The sequence below is a fragment of the Puma concolor genome, chromosome A1, assembly GCF_028749965.1.
Source record: "Puma concolor isolate L17-30 chromosome A1, mPumCon1.1.hap2, whole genome shotgun sequence".
NCBI classification, from domain to species: domain Eukaryota; kingdom Metazoa; phylum Chordata; class Mammalia; order Carnivora; family Felidae; genus Puma; species Puma concolor.
Window position 1 is genome coordinate 37960923 of NC_141667.1, and position 18887 is coordinate 37979809.

Consider the following 18887-nt stretch of genomic DNA (forward strand, 5'->3'; position numbering starts at 1 on the left):
AAGTATTCTGCCAAAAAGAGAGGGCAAATTCTTACTAAACCTATGGGAAGAACTATATGGCCATGGAAAGTAAGGATGCCCATTATTCGTTTCTGAAATCTGGAGAGATCAGTGAGAATTAGATGCTCTTTTAAAGTGCTTTGTTTCTGGGGTGCCTGGGTGGCTCACTTGGTTAAGTGGCCTACTCTTGATCTCGGCTCAGGTCATGGTCTCATGGTTTGTGAGATCAAGCCTAATGTCGGGCTGTGTGCTGGCAGTGTGGAGCCTGCTTGGGATTCTCTCTCTCTCTCTCTCTCTCTCTCTCTGTCTCTCTGCTCCTCCCCCACTTGCTCTTTCTGTCTCTTTCAAAAATAAATAAACATTTTTAAGTGTTTTGTTTCAATTTGAAACAGCAGTGTCCACCAAATTGAAAGGTATAGCTTAAAAGGAAAAAAAAAAGATGAAAGTCTTACTCATATATCATTAGAAGACAGAATATTAAAAGCAACAACAGTACCTGAAAAAATACCTGCAATTAAATGGTACCCATCCATTAATTCAGTCTTATGGAATTCTTATTTCCTTGTATCTAGGGTCAGTGGAGTCTGCCTTGATGAAGTCTTCTCCCATAGGAAAAATCCAGAGACTAATTTAGTGTTTAATTTAGACATATATTCAAAACCGGTATTATTATTGTAACTACTTTGTTAAACTGCCGTTCTCCTTTGGTAAAACCATTTGCGTGGCTATTTTTGTGTTATGTATTTGTTACTTTGAGGCTGGCTTTTAGTTACATATTCACTGGCTTAAGAATGAATTGCATTTGTTAATTGAATATCTAGTAATCAATTAACTTTGTGGCCAAAATATGTCAGATTTAAATACAGTACCCTTGTTTTCAAATAATTATACTTTCCACATTAATCTTGCGAGAACAAATCATTTTTCAAAAGCTTAATGAAGAGTGAAAGGCTAATTGATTGTAGCAAGAACTTAGAAGTACTGTTCTACAGTCTACAAGTATTCCCACTCTCCTGTTGAGTTGCTAACTTCCCTAAAGGCTGTAGTCTAGAAACAAACAAGAAAAACAATGGTTAGGACTATAGCTTTTCAAATCCCACTTTCTAGAATATATATTGAAACAAAATAACAAACCAAATGCATATGAAGGACTAAAAAAATCATTTATCCATAAGGGAAAAAAATACTGTACCTTAAAGAAAATGACCATAAAATAATAAGACCTTTGAACTCACAAATTTTGTTGTATAGTATCTAATTTATTACAGTTGTTTTGGGTCATCAGTTCTATAAAATGTATGAATATTACTTAAAATCCTAAATAAATCACTAAAGTATATACTTTGTAACGATTAGGCAAAAATCACAAAATTAAATTAAGCCTATAGTTTAGTTTAATTAGCTTGCAGATGTTCACATTAAAGCGTCTCAACAAGCCTAATAGGCTGTGTATCAGTTAAGATGATTTTGGTTGTAAGGAACAAAAAATATTTTATGCTGGTTTAAAAGAGCAAAAGGAAAGTTATTTGTTCATTGAGAAGTTCATTGATAAGGAATTTAGGTTTAGTTTGATCAGGGCTCTGCCTCTATCTCTGAAATTACCTAAGCTCTGCTGCCTTTCTCTGTTTACCACGGGTGTTAGGCTACCAGGGAAACTAGGCTTATCTGATTGGCTTATCCATTTGCTCAGCTCTTTTCTACCCTGGGTGAAGGGATTCTCCTCTTGCAAACCCAAGGGCTTCTCTATCCAGCCGGGAGGGGAAGGGGTACAATGGATAGTGAAGAGCTCCACTACAGAATTATTTTGTATATTCTCATGCTTGAGTTTTGGGAAAGGAGAGGAAGTTGAGAAATATTTTCATTGATTGTCTCCTCTTATTACACAAGCTGCTTTCTTACACTTATCATCTTCCATGTAATCCTCTTGACAATACTAGGAAGTAGATGTTATCTCACTTCACAAATAAGCAGGTTAGCCAATTCTTTTTCTCAGGCTCACATGGCTTGTGAAGGTATATTCTAAAGTCTATGTTCTTCTGTGCTCTTCAGATTGTAAACTAAATCACATTTGCTAAGTAATTTTGTGAGGAATGTTATTCCAAGTTGGAAGATCCCAAAGGATTTAAACATTTATCAATATCCATTCATTCCACATTTACAGTGTTCCTACTGTGTACTAGGTGTATGTAGTTGCAGGGATATTATGGTTAGAAGTGCCTTCAAACCGTACAGATTTAGTAGGAGAAACAGATGTTAATGTCATGCAAATAAGTATATAATTACAAACTCTGTAACTGCTCTATAGTAAGATCTGAGTCTGGGAGAGGTGATCACAATGTTTTTTTCTAGGAGGTGACATTTCAGTTGAGATCTGCAGGATGAGAATGAATTAACAAGACAAAAGAGGAGTGGGAGTAATGGGTTTTTGGAGTGATGGTGGGGTTCAGAGCCGACAGCCAAGATAGAATTCTTGAAGACGTCTTTGGTGCAAAAAGGTGATTTTATTAAAGCTTGGGAACAGGACCCATGGGCAGAAGAGCTACACGGGGCTGTGCAGAGTGACTGCTTAAATACTGTGGAGTTGGGGGAGGTAAAGTCAAGAGGAAGTTTCTTAAAGGGCTTTCCCTATGCTAAAGAGGATTTACAGATTGTTGGAGGCCTAGCTATTGTTAAGCTAAGGTGGTTTTTCCCTTGCACAAAGCATTATTCTTAAGATAGTAGGGAGTTCTGGAGATTAGGCTGTTGATAAGATTGCCTTTTTCTTGTGATATTACTAAGATATTTGTAAACTGATGGAGGTTCTATCAATGTAACCATTTGTTTTCTGTGCTTTCCTTTGTTCTTGAGCAACCAGGAGTGCCTGAGGAGTGTCAGGCACATCTCACCTCGGTTGGGTAGTTGGGTGGTGTTCGTGTCTGATGCATGCGTAGAAAGTAAAGCGAGTCCTTTTTGTTTGAGCACAGAGAGAACACAGGGCAAGGCTAGGATGAGGCAAGTAGATAGATCGGATCTTGCAAGGGTCTTCAGGTGGTATTAAGAATTGTGCTGGATATTCCACAAGAAATTATCTTGGAAAGAACCGATCTTGGAGATCTTAAGTCTTTGAGAAAATTGGTGAGGTGGTATTTTAGTATTTATTGTCGTTATCTCTCTGAATAATTTATAGTGTTTTCTTAAAACATGTTTTCTTGCCTCAACAAAGCCATACTTCATTTTTAGAATTCTTCTATCGTATTCAGCTTTCCAGTCCTGGCATGTTGTGTAATTCATTTGTAACCACTTTAAACTTTTTATAACTGTTTATAACTTGAACCTAGATAGAAAACAGCGAAGGTGGGGGTGCCTGGGTGGCTCAGTGGGTGAAGCCTCCGTGCTGGGTGTGCAGCTTGCTTAAAAAAAACACAAAAAAACAGTGAAGGTAAAGGTATCTACATTTATCGAATGAATGTTTATCAAATAGTATTGAATTAGTTGCAAACTGCTCAGAGAACAAAAGTCTAGACATTAAACTTTGGGGAGGAAATATAGAAATAATATGTATAACTGATTTAATGTTGGTGACTTGGTGTTCTCTGTTCACTGTTAAGGTCTTGTTGGAATTGCACTTGTGACCTCCCTTTTATTTTTGGTTACAATTAAAGAATAAGAGAGAAACAAGACTTTATTTAAATATGCAGTTGGCTCTTTTCATTAGACTAAGGCAGTATAAAAGAAAAATTTTGCTCATACCATATGGTGTATTAATATCATAAATAAAGCATGCATCTGGGTTATAATCAAAGTTGAACTTAGGTCCTTCAAGTTCATGTCTGTTGACAAGACGGTTTACTTAGAATTCTGAGCACTTGACCTATAGTATAATATTTAAGCCTGAAGCTGCTGACTCAACCAGTTCCCTAAATGTCACACAAACGAACGCCATTACTTTAATCTTCTTACATCACATGCTGAAAGTAAAGCTTTAAAAATTATCAAAACAAGTCTTGAGAGTAGGAACATATGTATTATTGAGAAACTAACTGAATGTTTAGTGGGCAAACATCATCATCCTTTTATCTTTGTAAAGGATAATGTAAATTGTGTTATACCAACAGTTTATTTCATTGTTGGAAAAGATGTGTCTTCTCTTCTGGAATGTGAGCTTACTTCTCTTGTCTCCGTGTTGAAAGCTCTAGAAGAAGGGCAGGGCAGAGATATGTGCGTGGTTGTTGTTAAAGTCCTTGACTAAAGCGCGCTTGCTCCTGGCATGGAATATATGATGTTGCAACAAATTCCTGCTCAAACATTTTCTAGTCCATTTTCCTCTTCTGTCTAGAACTGTCTATACTTACTTTCCCGTGTAGTTCTTTCCTGACAAGTAAAAAACTAGTAAACTACTGATCAGCTTGAAATGCTAACATTTCTACTTGTTTGTATTGAAAGTAACTGGTACTTCCTTTTTGGTGGGGAAGGGGGGGCATCTGAGAGATCTTCCCTTATTCTGGGCCATTGAATTTCAACTCATGCTATCAGGACTGATAATAATGCAAGTATCACCTTTAGTATGTAGATTTGAAAATGGCAAATACGGAGAACACATATGATCCGGGCATTCAGAACCCACTCTATTCTGTGCATCACGAAAAGCCTGTGAAGAGAATGTGAGGAAGAGCCGGACACTCACATGCATGGTGGTGTGGACCCCCAGGATGAACTGTTGGGTACCAGCATTTGTTGATTTTCATCAAATATTTCAACACTTGCTGAAGCGATATGTTTTCTATCAAGGACTGTCATGGAATATCTAGTACTTTTGGAAAAATATATGATTTGTTCATTTATTCAGAAATTATTTATTGAGTGGTAAGACTGTGTCAAAGCTCTAGGAATTTGAGGATGAAAATGCTTGGTCCATACCTTCAGTCTATCGGATAGTTAATGCCACGATGAAGTGGGACATAGGGGAAGAAATGCCCAATCTTCCTGGATTGTTGGAGAAGTTTCATAGGAAGTTGTCCCTGAGATTGAGCCTTGAGGAGAGAGGGGAATGTGTTCCAGAAATTAAGTCTATGTGTGGGAGTAATAATAATGACAATATTATTAGAAGAGGGTCACCTGGGTGGCTCAGTTGGTTGAGCATCCACTTCGGCTCAGGTCATGATCTCACAGTTTGTGGGTTCAAGCCCAGCATTGGACTCTGTGCTCACAGCTCAGAGCCTGGAGCCTGCTTCAGATTCTGTCTGTCTGTCTCCCTCTCTGCCCCTCCCCTGCTTGTTCTCTCTCCCTCTCCTTCCCTCCCCCTCTCCCTTCTCAAACATAAACAACTAAACATTTTTTTTAAATTAAAAAAAATTTAAAAAGGATATTATTAATGAAACAGCTAAGGTTTATTGAAAATTTTGTGATTGTTTTTTTCTCTTTTCTTCTCTTTTCTTTTCTTTTCCTTTCTTCAAAACGTTTCACGTGTATTAACCTGTTTACTCTTCATAGCAACCCTAAGAGATAGTAGACTACAGATAGGAAACTGAGTCAAAAAGAAGGAATTCTTTAGCTCACAGTCAGTCTAGCACGCAGTCACACAGTTAATAATGACGGAACCAGATTTCACATCCAGAGTCTAGGGCAACTTTGCTTTGTGTGAATAAAATGACCTGTTTGGTAACGGTAGAACTTGAAATGGTTAGAAGTTCAGGTCGCTGGGTATTTGACAGGGTTTTGGCTGGTTAGATTGTTATGGGTTACATTGTGAACAGCCTTGGAAGACATGCTAAAGAATTAAAATTTAGAAGTAAATTAGAAATGCACATACCAGGTCCTACCTCACATCTACTGAATCAGAATTTCCCTGCTCCAGAAAGTATCCAAGGGTTTTGTGCCCTGATATGGTCAAATAGTGAGTAGATCTGTAGTTTCAAACAGCAAGTGCTGCTGTTATTTGCCCCAGGTTTCTTGGTATTTCGTTTGTTGAGTTGAAAAGTAAGGTAGAGAATGCAATAAATCCTATTTTGTATGACTTGGGTTTAATTTGCTTGCAGAATATCCTATTAAAAATGTGAAAAATAAAAAGCTGCCTCCCTGATTTGGAGATAGGGAATTTTTTAGTCTCATGTATGGCTGGTAGGAGATACTCATGGATATAGTTGAGATTACTCATGTGAGAAAATAGAGCAGTCAGCATGGATAGAAAGCATTGAAATATGAAAGCAGCATGAAATTTGAAATATTGTAAATGAAGAAATTAAGAAGAGCATCTTCAAATACCAGAGGGAACCCGGGGAGAGATGGAGTTTGGGAGCTAAGGAAGGAGGTCACGATATCTTTATTTTTATTAAATGCATCAGAGAATTTGTGTAAGAAAAGGACTAGGGGAAGAAAAAAAAGACCAGGGATGTTGTGAAGAAGCAGAATTTTGGTGGGGTGGAAGCCAGATTGGAATGTACACTTGCCAGTAGGTAGGTAGTAAAAAGGGCTTAGATGACTCTTTGCAAAAACTTGATTTTAAGAAGGAAAGTAGAGTGATAATAAGAAAAGGCTACAAGGTAAAAATTACTAGCTTTTCCCTCTTTTTATTTAATACTTTTTATAAGATTGAAACAATACAGATACAAAAGATAAAGCTCCCTTTCATCCAAACACCAAGAGATGAGAAATGTTGAAATTTGTCATTATTTTTCAAGCCATGCTTCTATGAATATGTATTTGTAGTAAATATGTATCTATGTGTTTTTAACAAAAATATGTTGTAGCTGTCTAAATTTTCATATGTACCTTAATATACTGGAAACACATATCTCTTTCATTACATGTTATTTTACACCATTACCTTTTCAGAGTTGCCTGGTGTTGCATTGTATGTATAGAATAGTTTACATAATCCAATTTTTGACATTTTTGCTTCTCTGGGTACTTCTTCATTTTAACAGTGCTACCATTAATATCTTTGTGGGTAAATTGTTAACAGTTTCATAATTATAGATTTTTTATTAATTTCAAGTTGTGGAGCAAGGTCCCAGATGGAGCCTTCATTTACGGGATCTATAAATCAAGTAGATGGACCAGTCTTAGATAAAAGCACAGACATTTCCGTCTTCCTGGGTGGGAGGAGAAAAGTATTAGCTTATAGGTGGTTAGTAGGAGAAAGGATGAAAATGCCCTGCGGGAGCAGCCATATGATGCTCTGTTTTATCTTCATGCGGATAGTTGAAAGGGCACATTGTTACAGGACGTTGGAAAGTTGTGAAGGTTTGAAAAAAACTACCAAAAAGAAAAAGCACAAGAATATATGAAGGGTTACTGGGCAAAATTGTGCAGAACTGGCATTGAGCACTCCATGTCTGCAGGGGTTCCAGATGCCTTGGTTCCACTGTCCTCTCCAGGGGCATTCAGAGCCCAGGTCTAGGGAGTTGAGAAGGCTAGACATGACTTATCTATGGTTTGGTGGTTACAGGTCTGGTAGGTGGTCGGCATGGGCAAAATAGGGGTACACCATGAAGGAGTTGAAGATGGTGTGGAGAGAGCAGTTGGGTCTCTACAGTCACATGAAGAAGAAGAAGAAGCTTGAAGGGACCATAAAGAGCACAAAGAGTGAAAGAAAGCATGGGGATTGGTGGGTGTCAGTGAGCAGGAATAAAGGACTGAGGCCTGAAAAGTTATAAAATTGTGGCCCAAAAATGGGACACCGAGTTGAGATTTTAGAAGGAGAGCAATTACACTCCAAGTCAAGGTCCAAGGGGTAGCCATGGATCTGGTGAGCTAAAATTAAGGGAAGATGAGGTCATGGAACCATATGCAGCTCAACGTTGTCCATATGGATGTGGGTGATGTGAGGATTTTTAAGTAAAGAGGAAAGAGTGCCCTAGAAATTCCTAATCCTGGATAAATGACAAAACAGTTGGTAGTGAATAATGGTAAATAACGAAGGTGCTATATAGCTGGTTGGCCTGGATATTTAGAAAATATTTATGGAAGGTAAAACTGATAATAAATGCGATAATGAATCTTTTGGGAAGCAAATGGCATCCAAGGAGCAAAATGAGCTTCTAGCATGCCAAAAGTCCCCGTCTAGCTTGAGATGCAGGAGTTGGTTGAGGAGATGGATAGCTGGACGGTGTCTTTTTCACCCTGTAACACTGGGACATTGGGGAAGACAGGTGCTGGACTGAATTTTCTTCTGGTGAGCTCGCAGTGGGTCTGTGAGTGGGGTAGGGAACATACACCCTCAGGTCTACGCTGTTGTCTTGCAAGTGAACATACAGAGTTGAGGCCTGTACTCGTAAGCATTGTAGCCAGGATGGAGGGTTGCTTGCCAGTAGCTGCAGTTTTTTGTGAGTTTCTGATTTTGCTTTTTTCTTTTTTCCACATAAATTTTAAAAGTGATATAACTGGGAGGAAAAGGAGCTGTAAGGACTGGCTTCCCAGAGAAACTGTTTTAGAGAGTAAGGTAAAAGACCTGGTGAGATTCTGGGTTTTGCTTGCTCTGTCAAAACCCCCGGGTGGGGGCGCCTGGGTGGCGCAGTCGGTTAAGCGTCCGACTTCAGCCAGGTCACGATCTCGCGGTCCGTGAGTTCGAGCCCCGCGTCGGGCTCTGGGCTGATGGCTCAGAGCCTGGAGCCTGTTTCCGACTCTGTGTCTCCCTCTCTCTCTGCCCCTCCCCCATTCATGCTCTGTCTCTCTCTGTCCCAAAAATAAATAAACGTTGAAAAAAAAAATTAAAAAAAAAAAAAAAAAAAAAGAAAACCCCCGGGTGTAGTTGAGAAAGTATGAGCTCAGGATGCAAGATTCTTGAGTTTGAGGTATCAGAAACATTATGGGGCCAACAATTAAAATACAGCCACTGAATCCGGTACCTCTGAGAGGTCTTCGGAGTCTAAAGTCATTTTGTCTTCACACCCGAGTTCCCTTCCCTGTTATGTTAAAACTGCCCTTTTCATCATCTCCCTACTGTTCTTAAAGAATTCCTTATATCTGTGAACTTGGGGACTAGATATAAACTCCTATTCTTAGTTCTTTGCAGGCATTTCAGGAGAAATAGGATGGTAATGGAGTGAGTGGTGAGTTTAGATAGAAGAATGACTTTACGAATGCTTTTAATTACAGGAGTAAACAAATAGAGAAACAAAATACAGGATTAGGTAGATAGTGAACACACACATCTGAGGGCTCCCCCAGGAGCTCCCTTACAGGCTTGTGGCAATAGAGAGAGGTCTTTAGTTGGGACAGTTGCTTTCAGAGGAATAAGGGATGGAAGCCGCCATTTTATTTATGTTGCATGTAGTATTGACCACATAACAACCACCTTAAATTTCTCTGGCAAAGCACCTCGGTGTAATTGTAATTCAACATATTCTAAAATTTTGAAGCCATTTTTTCCTGAATCAGAATTCAGAGCTTGCTACACGGTTTTCTTCCTTCTCCTGTTCGCCTTCCCCTTTCGTTTCCTCATGATAATTTTGGCTGCTTTAGTATTTAGCATGTGCAGCACATGCTATGTAAGCCTATACATATACTATTATACCCTTACTCCTATATCTATTTAAGCTTGGTTCTTTGCCTTTTTTCTCTTTTTCTGGCCCTGTGTATTAGGTCCTTTAGTTTAATCATCCGTGTCTGCTTGTACTAGATTGTTTCCCTAAGAACTCTGTAAGCCACAGAGTGAAACTGATTTGGATTTTACAGCCCTGGTGATTTTCCTTCTGGTGTACTACCAAGAAAGTGCTATAGCACAGGAGCTGATGAGTCATTTTGCTGGGCTTTTGCTTTCTATTTTGTCTTCGAAAAATCAGGTATGATCATGAACATGGAAATGTCTCCTCTAACATCATGAGGGTAACGCTACCATAAAGTAAAAGCGTCAGTGTTAGTTTTGGTCTCCGATAAATGGAATACATTGTGATTTCAAGTAAATTGAGTTCCCCCATAAAACATTCATTCATGTAAAATTTTGTTTCTCTAAATTTTCATTGCTTGTACTGGAAGCTGACTAGAATTACTCGGCACCTGCTGCTATGTGTCTGGCGTTGTCCTGGGGGCCTCACACCTGTTAAGCCATTAAATCATCACAGCAGGTTTATATGGTAGGTCTGGATTCTCCCATTTTACTGAAAAGAGGTTGAATCTGAGCGTGTTGAAATAACTTTTCTTATGCCACTCAGCTAGTAAGGCTGGTATTCAGGATCTCTGTGGCTATGACTGCAACAGGCTTCCTGATTGGAGATAGACATGGGAACGTATTAAGGTTTCATTTTGGATTTATACATTCATTTGGATTAGAAATGAAGCCAACTGTTGTTGGTTGAGATGGTAGGCTGTGGGGAATTAATTCAGTTTAGTACTGAGTATAATCTCTGGCAAGATCCCAGTCTTCTGTCACATAGTACTGCCAGATGAAGGGTTACCTTGATCGTCAATAATTTCATTTCTACATAGTATAGTTTCATTATCTAAGGAGATGAATTGTGGGGCAAATAAATCCATTGAGGTCATAGTGTATATTTCCCCCAGCTTGTTTGAGGCATCACTGGCATGGTTATTTTATCTTTTAATTCTTGGCATTTGATTCAGGGCCATGATTTCCAAAGCTGGTCTCTTGGCTGGGCTCCAACATCTGCCATTTGTTCCTGCGTTTTCTCCTCCCCGTTACATACCTCCCCACTGATCGTTGCTCATATTTTGCCACTACGGTAGTCTCCCTCTTCTTCAGTCTATCCTACATATTGCCAATCATAGCAGTTTTTTTCACAATACTCATTTGGCCTCAAAATACTATTGTGCTTCATGGCACACTCTGTGATTCCATTTATATAATGTTCTTGAAATGACATAATTATAGAGATGGAGAATTGATTAGTGGCTGCCTGGGGTTAAGGATGTTGAGGTGAAGGGAGATGGATTTGACTCTAATGAGGGTAGCACGAGGCAAATCCTTGAATGATCGAATAGTTCCGTAGCTTGGTGTGTGGTGGTACATGATGCAAATGTGATAAAATAACATAGAGCTATACTCCCTTTACCTAATGTTGATATCCTGCTTTTGATATTGGACTGTATGTATATAACATGTCATTAATGTGGTAACCTGGATGAAGGCTACAGGAGTTCTCTCAACTATCTGTGCAACTTCATATGAACCTATAATTATATAAAAATGAGAAGGAAAAAATACTGTTGTGCTTTAAAATGTTTAAGGTCCCATGTCTATCATATTCCTTGTTTTATATTCTTTGTTTCCTCCTGAATTAATCATTCAAAATCATCTCCTGATTTTTTTTCTACCTAAATCGTAGTTGACGTTAACATAGTGTTTGTCTTTTATCAGGTTACCAAGAAATGCTTTTTGAATTCATTGAACAATTAAGTATGCTTTATGAAAGAACCGTGTGTCAGTATTTGGTCTCATTACAAACCATCTTGTTTTCCTTCTCACTTCCTTATTCATTTTTGTCTCTGCCTAATCTCTTTACAGGGACTAAGCAGCAGGCCAGGGATTTGATTGGTGGAGACTTGGGCTTGCCTAGAGGGGTTGCATTACCTGTGGCCATAGTCACATTGCCCAAAGTCCAGTCACAAATTCTAAAAGGCAGTGGGTCTTTGAGGGCTTACGACTTAGTTATAAGGGCTAGATGAGTCAGGAAACCCAGGATATGGACTATGGTGAACCACAACCATCCATTCATTCAGATTTACTAAGACTAGTTTTATAGCACAGTGAATGATCTTTTCTGGTGAACGTTCCATCCATGTGTATCTGAAAGGAAAAGATATTCTACAGTAATTAAAATCTATTTTGGATCTTCGGTCTTCAGTGATTTGGGTGGGGGGTGTCTAGTTCTATCAGTTACTCAAATTATGATTGTGGAGTTGTGTTTTTCTCCTTTTAATTCTGTCAAGTTTTGCCTCATGTATTTTGAAGTTATTAGGTGCATACACATTTATGATTGTTGTGCCTTCATCCTGATGAATTGACCCTTTTATCATTATGATGATCTCTTTGTATCTTTGTCTTGAAGTCTTCATTATTAATTTAAACGTGAGTCTTACGCTTACTATTTGCATTGGTATAACTTTTTCCTCCTTTACTTTGAATCTGTGCCTTTATATTTAATGTGGATCTCTTAAAGACAGCATAGAATTGGATCTTGCTTTTTTAAATCCATTCTGGCTGGCTTTGCCTTTTAGTCCATTCACATTTAATGCAATCCTTGCTATTGTTTTTTAAGGTTTGCTTATTTGTTTGTTTGCTTGTTTGTTTCTTTGTTTTGTGGTTGTTCTAGAGGTTACAGTGTATATCCTTAACTTTTCTTAGAAGTTATTGTTTAGGGTTAGTATTATCCCATTTTGAATAAGATAGAAGAACCTTGAAACTACATAAGAGCTTTTAACCCCTCCCAGACATTATGCTATAATTGTCATGTGTATTACATTTACATATGTTATAAATCCCACAATGAAGTGTTAGAATTTTTACTTTAAACAAGTCATGTATTTTTAAAACAGTAAGAGAAAAATAGTCTTTTATATTTACAATTTCTGCTACTCTTCATTCTCTGGATATTTTGTTTTCTGATATCATTCACCTGGAGAACTTTGGGATTTTTTCTGCCTTAGGTTTGCTGGCACAGACGTCCACAATTTTCTTTCATCTGTAAGTTTTTAAATTTATCTTCATTTTTAAAGATCTGTGGCCTGGATGTAGAATTCGGGGTTCACAGTTCTCCCCCAGCTTTTCATCATTCTACTGTCCTCTGTCCTCCATAGTTTCTTATGAAACACTGATTCTTATTGTTTTCCTATGTGTATAGTGTCAGTTTTGTCTCTTTTAAAAATGTTTCCTTATATTTGGTTTTCAGCAGTTTGCCCACGTGCACCTGGATGTAGCTTTCTCTGCATGTAACCTGTTTGGGGTTTTCTGGGCTTCTTCAGTCTGTACATCAGTCTTTGACTCAAACTGGGAAATTGCCAGCCCTTTTTTTTTTCCTGCAGTGTTTTCTCTCTCTTTACCTCCTGAAACTTTAGTTATACAAAATGTTTGCTCTTTTACTAGTGTCCAAAAGACCCTGATGATCTGTTTTTTCTTCTTGGGATTGGATTTTTCATTTTTACTTCCGTAAACATACTTATAATAACTTTTTTAACATCATTGTGGGCTGATTCCAGCACTTGGGTCAAACTTTCCCTTGAATATAGGTTAGATTTTCCTGTTTGTTCATATGTCAAGTAATTTGAATCTTACAGGATTCACTTTGTGAATGATACTTTGCAGAGATTCTATTTTTTTTGTTCCTTCAAAGAGAATTGATTTGTGTTAACAGGCAGTTAATTTGGCTGAACTTAAACTAAATTTTGACTTTTCTCTGGCAGGTGGCAGTTCCACCAATCTCTTCAGAAAGCTAATATTGAATATGTTCTGTGTGTCATGCAGTAAAATAGAGGACTGTGCTAAAAATAAAATAGACACGGACCCTAACCTCAAGAGACTCACAGTCTAGCTGATAGAGAGAGGAAAGTGGAGAAGTAATCGTGATAGCTTCCCATGTGTCATTGAGGTAATACCTGAAGGCAGTAGGGTTACTGGGGAAGGAGTTGTGAAATTGTTAAAATGCAATTTAAAAATTGTTTTTAAGGCAACCCAGTCCTCCTGAGGTCTGGAGATAGTTCGTTTATTCTATGTCGTGACGATGAGAGATTGGCTGATGAACAACTATGAGTTACGCTGTCATCATTTTGTTAAGTCTTTGAAGAAAAGGACGTGTTTCAGAATCACAGCAGATTGTGGAGAAGCAGTATCAAAAACAAATGTTTAAATTCTGGACTGCCGTACCGAACAAAAAGAATACTTTATTTTGGGTTAAAAGAAGGTGATTTGATAAAATCTGAGCAGATGACACAAGTGATCATAGATTAGGGAATATTAGATATTGCTGAGATTAAAAAGACCTGTCTGTACTCAAAGTACCACTGTGGGAAGAACGATACTTCAAAAATCATTTACACTCACAGAAAGTATATCTTAAAACTCTGTAAGTTTCCGATGTCAAAAATCAAAATATTCTTTCTAATCTGTTTTGGATGTTAGTTGTTCATCTATAAAAATGAATGGGTAATATGACGGTTTTTATTTTGTAAAAACATATATTCTTTAGCAGTAACTTGAGCCTTTTTTTTCTCTTTTTTCCTGTTTTAACAGTGTATCCTATTCAGTACATGTATCTGAAGATTACCCAGGTATGCTTTTTTTTTTTCTTTCTGTTTTTATTACAAATACTTGTGTCGTGGTTTCTTTGAATTTTTTTTTTTTCTTTTGGAGATGGAAAATGTATATAAATATATCTGGGAGTGAAGCGTTGGCAGGGGAAGACTTAAAGATCCAGAAAAATTCTGTTGGTTGCCTGTGAGATACATGTCTTACCCTGAGATGCAGTCCAGAATCAAAATAGTTTCCTGATGAAAAATAGTTTACTTGAGCCCATGTATAGCTTCAGCCTATATATATTTTTCTCATTGCAAGTAAAAAAAAAAAGATTCTCTGAACTGGTTCAGTCGTTGGCTTTGAAACATCATTTGAGTTCTCATAATGTAAAAATAATAGGTAAGGATAGCAGCTAAAATAATAGGTAAAAATAATAGTAATAGCAAAAAATAGTCCTGTCTTCATTTCCCTAAGTATATGTCTCATTAAACAATTCTGACAATGATCCTATGACATTGTTACCATAGCATCACTTTTTTCCTCATGAATGATGACACAGCTAGTAAGAGGAAGAGCTGGGTTTTGAATCCAGGCGTCCAGAGTCTATGGACTGTACCACTGGACTAGGCTAGGTATCTTGTTTATGTAGTCTCACTGAGTGTCTGTTACTTGAAATATATTACTACACCCACAAACACTTCTCCCTAGAAAACAGAATGTAAGACCACTGCAGATCCATTTTTGTATCAGTCAAACAAGGGTTTTTCTTCTAGGCCATGGTCAGTCCTGTTTTCTAGACACATGTAATCTCATCAGAGCCCAAGCTGTGTATGCCAACATTTTAGTCATGACAATTTTCAGATACGTAAACAAGATGTTTCTCTTTAGTATTTTCCTCACAAGTGATATCTATAATTTTATCTTGAATAAGAACATAAGTATTGTAGACTTAATGCAGAAAAAAATACAACCTGATTACTTTACCTCGGAGAAAAGAGTATAATGCAAGCATCTATTGTTTATCATATTTTGTGGCAAAGAACAGCAATTTTTTTTTTAATGTTTATTTATTTCTGAGACAGAGAGAGACAGAGCATGAGTGGGGAAGGGCAGAGAGAGAGGGAGACACAGAATCCAAAGCAAGCTCCAGGCTCCTAGCTGTAGGCACAGAGCCTGATGCGGGGCTCGAACTCACAAACCGTGAGATCATGACCTGAGCCGAAGTCAGTCACTCAACCGACTGAGCCACCCAGGCGCCCCAAAGAATAGCAAATTTTAACTGCCTGTATTTCATATATGTTTTACTCCAGCATTCTGACTTAATAAAATCAGGTGGTCACCAAACTAACTGTTGTGATCTGTCGGTGTCATAAATTAGAAATCTAATTCCAATTCTTATTCAAATCTAGCCATTTTATTCACATACTCTGCATGATTTGGATCATATTTTTCTGTGTAAAATGACTAGATTGCTATAGGCAACTTTGATGATACATACTTTGAGTACTTTTAAAAATGGTTAGTTCATAAGATAGTATGAAGATGTAAAACTTATTTCTTTAGCATTCATGCTAGTATTTTTTGTGGCTGTTTGCATCATGCATTTAATCTTTTTATAAGATCAGATGTTACATTTAAAAATAATTTTGTAAGTTTCAGTTACTTTGCTATGATCTCCATATATGTTAAGCATATTAGTCTTTAAAACTTTTGTACAGTTTTACAAGGGGAATTATTCATTATTAAAGAGATGGCCTATTTTTTTTTAATAGTAGTATAAAAAGAGTTCTAAACAGATTTCATTGGAAGAAGGAACACAAGAAGTATTTACAAAGAAAAATTTTTTTGTAGAAGATTTTGTCATCAGCTCTCTCCCTTATGGTATAGGATGTTTTTGATACTGAATGTTTGGTAAGTGTGTTAGGAAAATAAAAGCTCCAGTGTTGTGAATATTATAATTATTGTGCTTCTCATCTGAGGCAGCTCCTAGAGATGTCAGTCATGAGAGGACTTGAAGTCAGAGTGATAGAGGTAATGCCACAAATCAAAGCCACGTTGAAGACAGTAAGTGAATTATTCTGTAGCACAGGAAATAGGGCAGAAGATGCCCTTAGTAATAACGAAGGGAGCCAAATGTTTAGCTCCCTCTTGTGGCCAAGAGGTATCACTGGCTTTTTCTCTCTGTGCGGGAGGTAGCCCCTTTAGGAAATGCAATATACAAAAATTGAAACTTAAAACACTAGTTATCATTTGTGTTTTTTTTATTTTTTTATTTTTTTTATTTTTTTTTCAACGTTTATTTATTTTTGGGACAGAGAGAGACAGAGCATGAACGGGGGAGGGGCAGAGAGAGAGGGAGACACAGAATCGGAAACAGGCTCCAGGCTCTGAGCCATCAGCCCAGAGCCTGACGCGGGGCTCGAACTCCCGGACCGCGAGATCGTGACCTGGCTGAAGTCGGACGCTCAACCGACTGCGCCACCCAGGCGCCCCTCATTTGTGTTTTTTAAAAATAAGTTCGCCCCTCATTTGTGTTTTTTAAAAATAAGTTCGCCCCTCATTTGTGTTTTTTAAAAATAAGTTCCCGGGGCGCCTGGGTGGCGCAGTCGGTTGGGCGTCCGACTTCAGCCAGGTCACGATCTCCCGGTCCGGGAGTTCGAGCCCCGCGTCAGGCTCTGGGCTGATGGCTCAGAGCCTGGAGCCTGTTTCCGATTCTGTGTCTCCCTCTCTCTCTGCCCCTCCCCCGTTCATGCTCTGTCTCTCTCTGTCCCAAAAATAAATAAACGTTGAAAAAAAAAATAAAAAAAATAAAAATAAGTTCCCTTCTTGGAGAAAGTCTGTAGCGAATTTCCACTATAATTTCATTTCTAAAAATAAAAGGAGTGTAAATGAAACACAAGTTTTGGTGTGAGAGAGATTAATGCATTTTGGGGTAGAATTTTGAATTGGCTGATGTAACCAGTACACTGTATACCAAGTATTTTCATACACATAATAGAATAGACTCTAAATGCCAGTCTGTGTATAAGCAGAACAGAGGCTATCGTGACCATTTATAATTGAAGCAATGTGTCAGGAGAGGGTAAAGAGTATTTCCCAAGGACATGCAGATTGGTGGTAAAACCAAGTCTGTAATTTAGTTCTGATTTCTGTCACTTGTATGAAAGAAGCAGTGGGAGTTATTTTTATGGAGTGTTCTTCGTATTACTACATTAAAAAAAAATTCAAAGTGTTACTATGACAATATTTTATCCATTTGATTAAATTTTAATCTACATTTATTTGTATTAAAAGTTCAGTTAATACACTTGATTTCTCAGGTAGCTAATATTGCATACAAATTATGTTTGCTCTCCCTTTCCGGTATTCATCCTTGTGTCTTTTCTGCCATTACACTGCTAGAACTTCCAGAATAATTTTTAATGATGATTGTGAAAGTTGGCAGCTTTGTCCTTCTTTTCCAAAATTAGTGAGCGTGTTTCCATCTACTTTCAGAAAACTAGTTTTCTCGTTTTACCAAGTCTTTTTTTTTTTTTTTTTAAGAATGAGTTGTAAGTCTTGATCAAATTCTTGCTCAACATCTATTGAGGTATCACGTACGCTTTCTCCTTTGAACAACAAGGTTGTTTAGCAGGCATCTTAATGTTGATCCGTAAGAACCATATGCATCTTGCCATATATTTTGCTGTTAAAGAGTTGGCATTGCTGAAGAAATGCAGCTATTCTTTGGCATTTGCTAGAACATGCCAGCAAATCTCTCTGAGCCTGGCATCTCTTCAGGGATGGTTCTGGGGCAGTTGTTATTTTTCTGCCGTGATTATTGTCTGTTTTGTTTTTCTGTTTCTTAGTCACTTTTAAACATGAAAGCTCACTGTGTTGGTGAAATGTCCCAACTTCTGTAGAAAAAAGTTTTTTATCGTATTCGGCCTGTACATCTGAAAATCTGCCTCTTTGTGGTTATTTCTCCTGTCTCGTACCTATTGTTTTACATTTGTTCTTGTCTTTTTCTCCTTTTGGTTTTTCTTCCCCAGAGTTTACTTATTGTAAAAATCAACTCAAACAGATAGCTTTTTATGTTGTTTTTGAAAATTTCTAAGTCTTGATAGTAATTGCTATCAGTAATCTTGATAGTACTTCATTAGTTCCTTCTGCTAATGTTCCTCAGTCTTTTCCCTCCCTACTTTCTCTGGATTATATGGTTGAATGATTAGCTCATCATCTAGCTTTGAAAATTTGGAATTTGCTTTGCCCTGTGGAAATATATGAGCATAATCCTCCAGATTCAGGATTATGGCACTTTGTTTATTTCCTTAGGAACAGATTTATCACTTCATAATTTTAATGTATTAAGTAACCTGTGCCACCTATTGAAATTCATGTCATAGTTTTGTTTTGTGTGAACAAAGAAGATCTTTATTGAGTATTAAGTATACTTTAAGTAACATGTTCATAAATGCAATGTTAAATGATATGTGGGCTTTTTAAATGCAGCGAAGAAATAGAGCAACCTTCTGGTTTACTTGTGCTTCCTTATGGAATTTATACTGTAGACAGATTTTTGCTTTTTGGAGGCAAATATATTACAAGTCACAGATAATTGGCTCCACTGGAACAGAACAGCAGAATTTTTTCTCATCAGTTCCCACCTTTAATTAGGAGGCTCACCTACTGGTGGGTGTGAATTTTCTCATCCCTTTTTTATGTTTTACAAGATATTGCGATT

The 18887-nt window shown here is 37.5% G+C and overlaps 1 protein-coding gene across 1 annotated transcript in view; it reads left to right on the forward strand.

Moving 5' to 3' along the window:
• The window catches only part of PARP8 (poly(ADP-ribose) polymerase family member 8), a 183114-nt gene that overhangs the window by 86049 nt on the left and 78178 nt on the right, over window positions 1-18887 (forward strand). The window contains exon 4 of the mRNA XM_086678542.1: window positions 14162-14199. Within this exon, the coding sequence (XP_086534668.1) occupies window positions 14162-14199 (38 nt within the window). The remainder of the gene's footprint in view (window positions 1-14161; window positions 14200-18887) is intronic.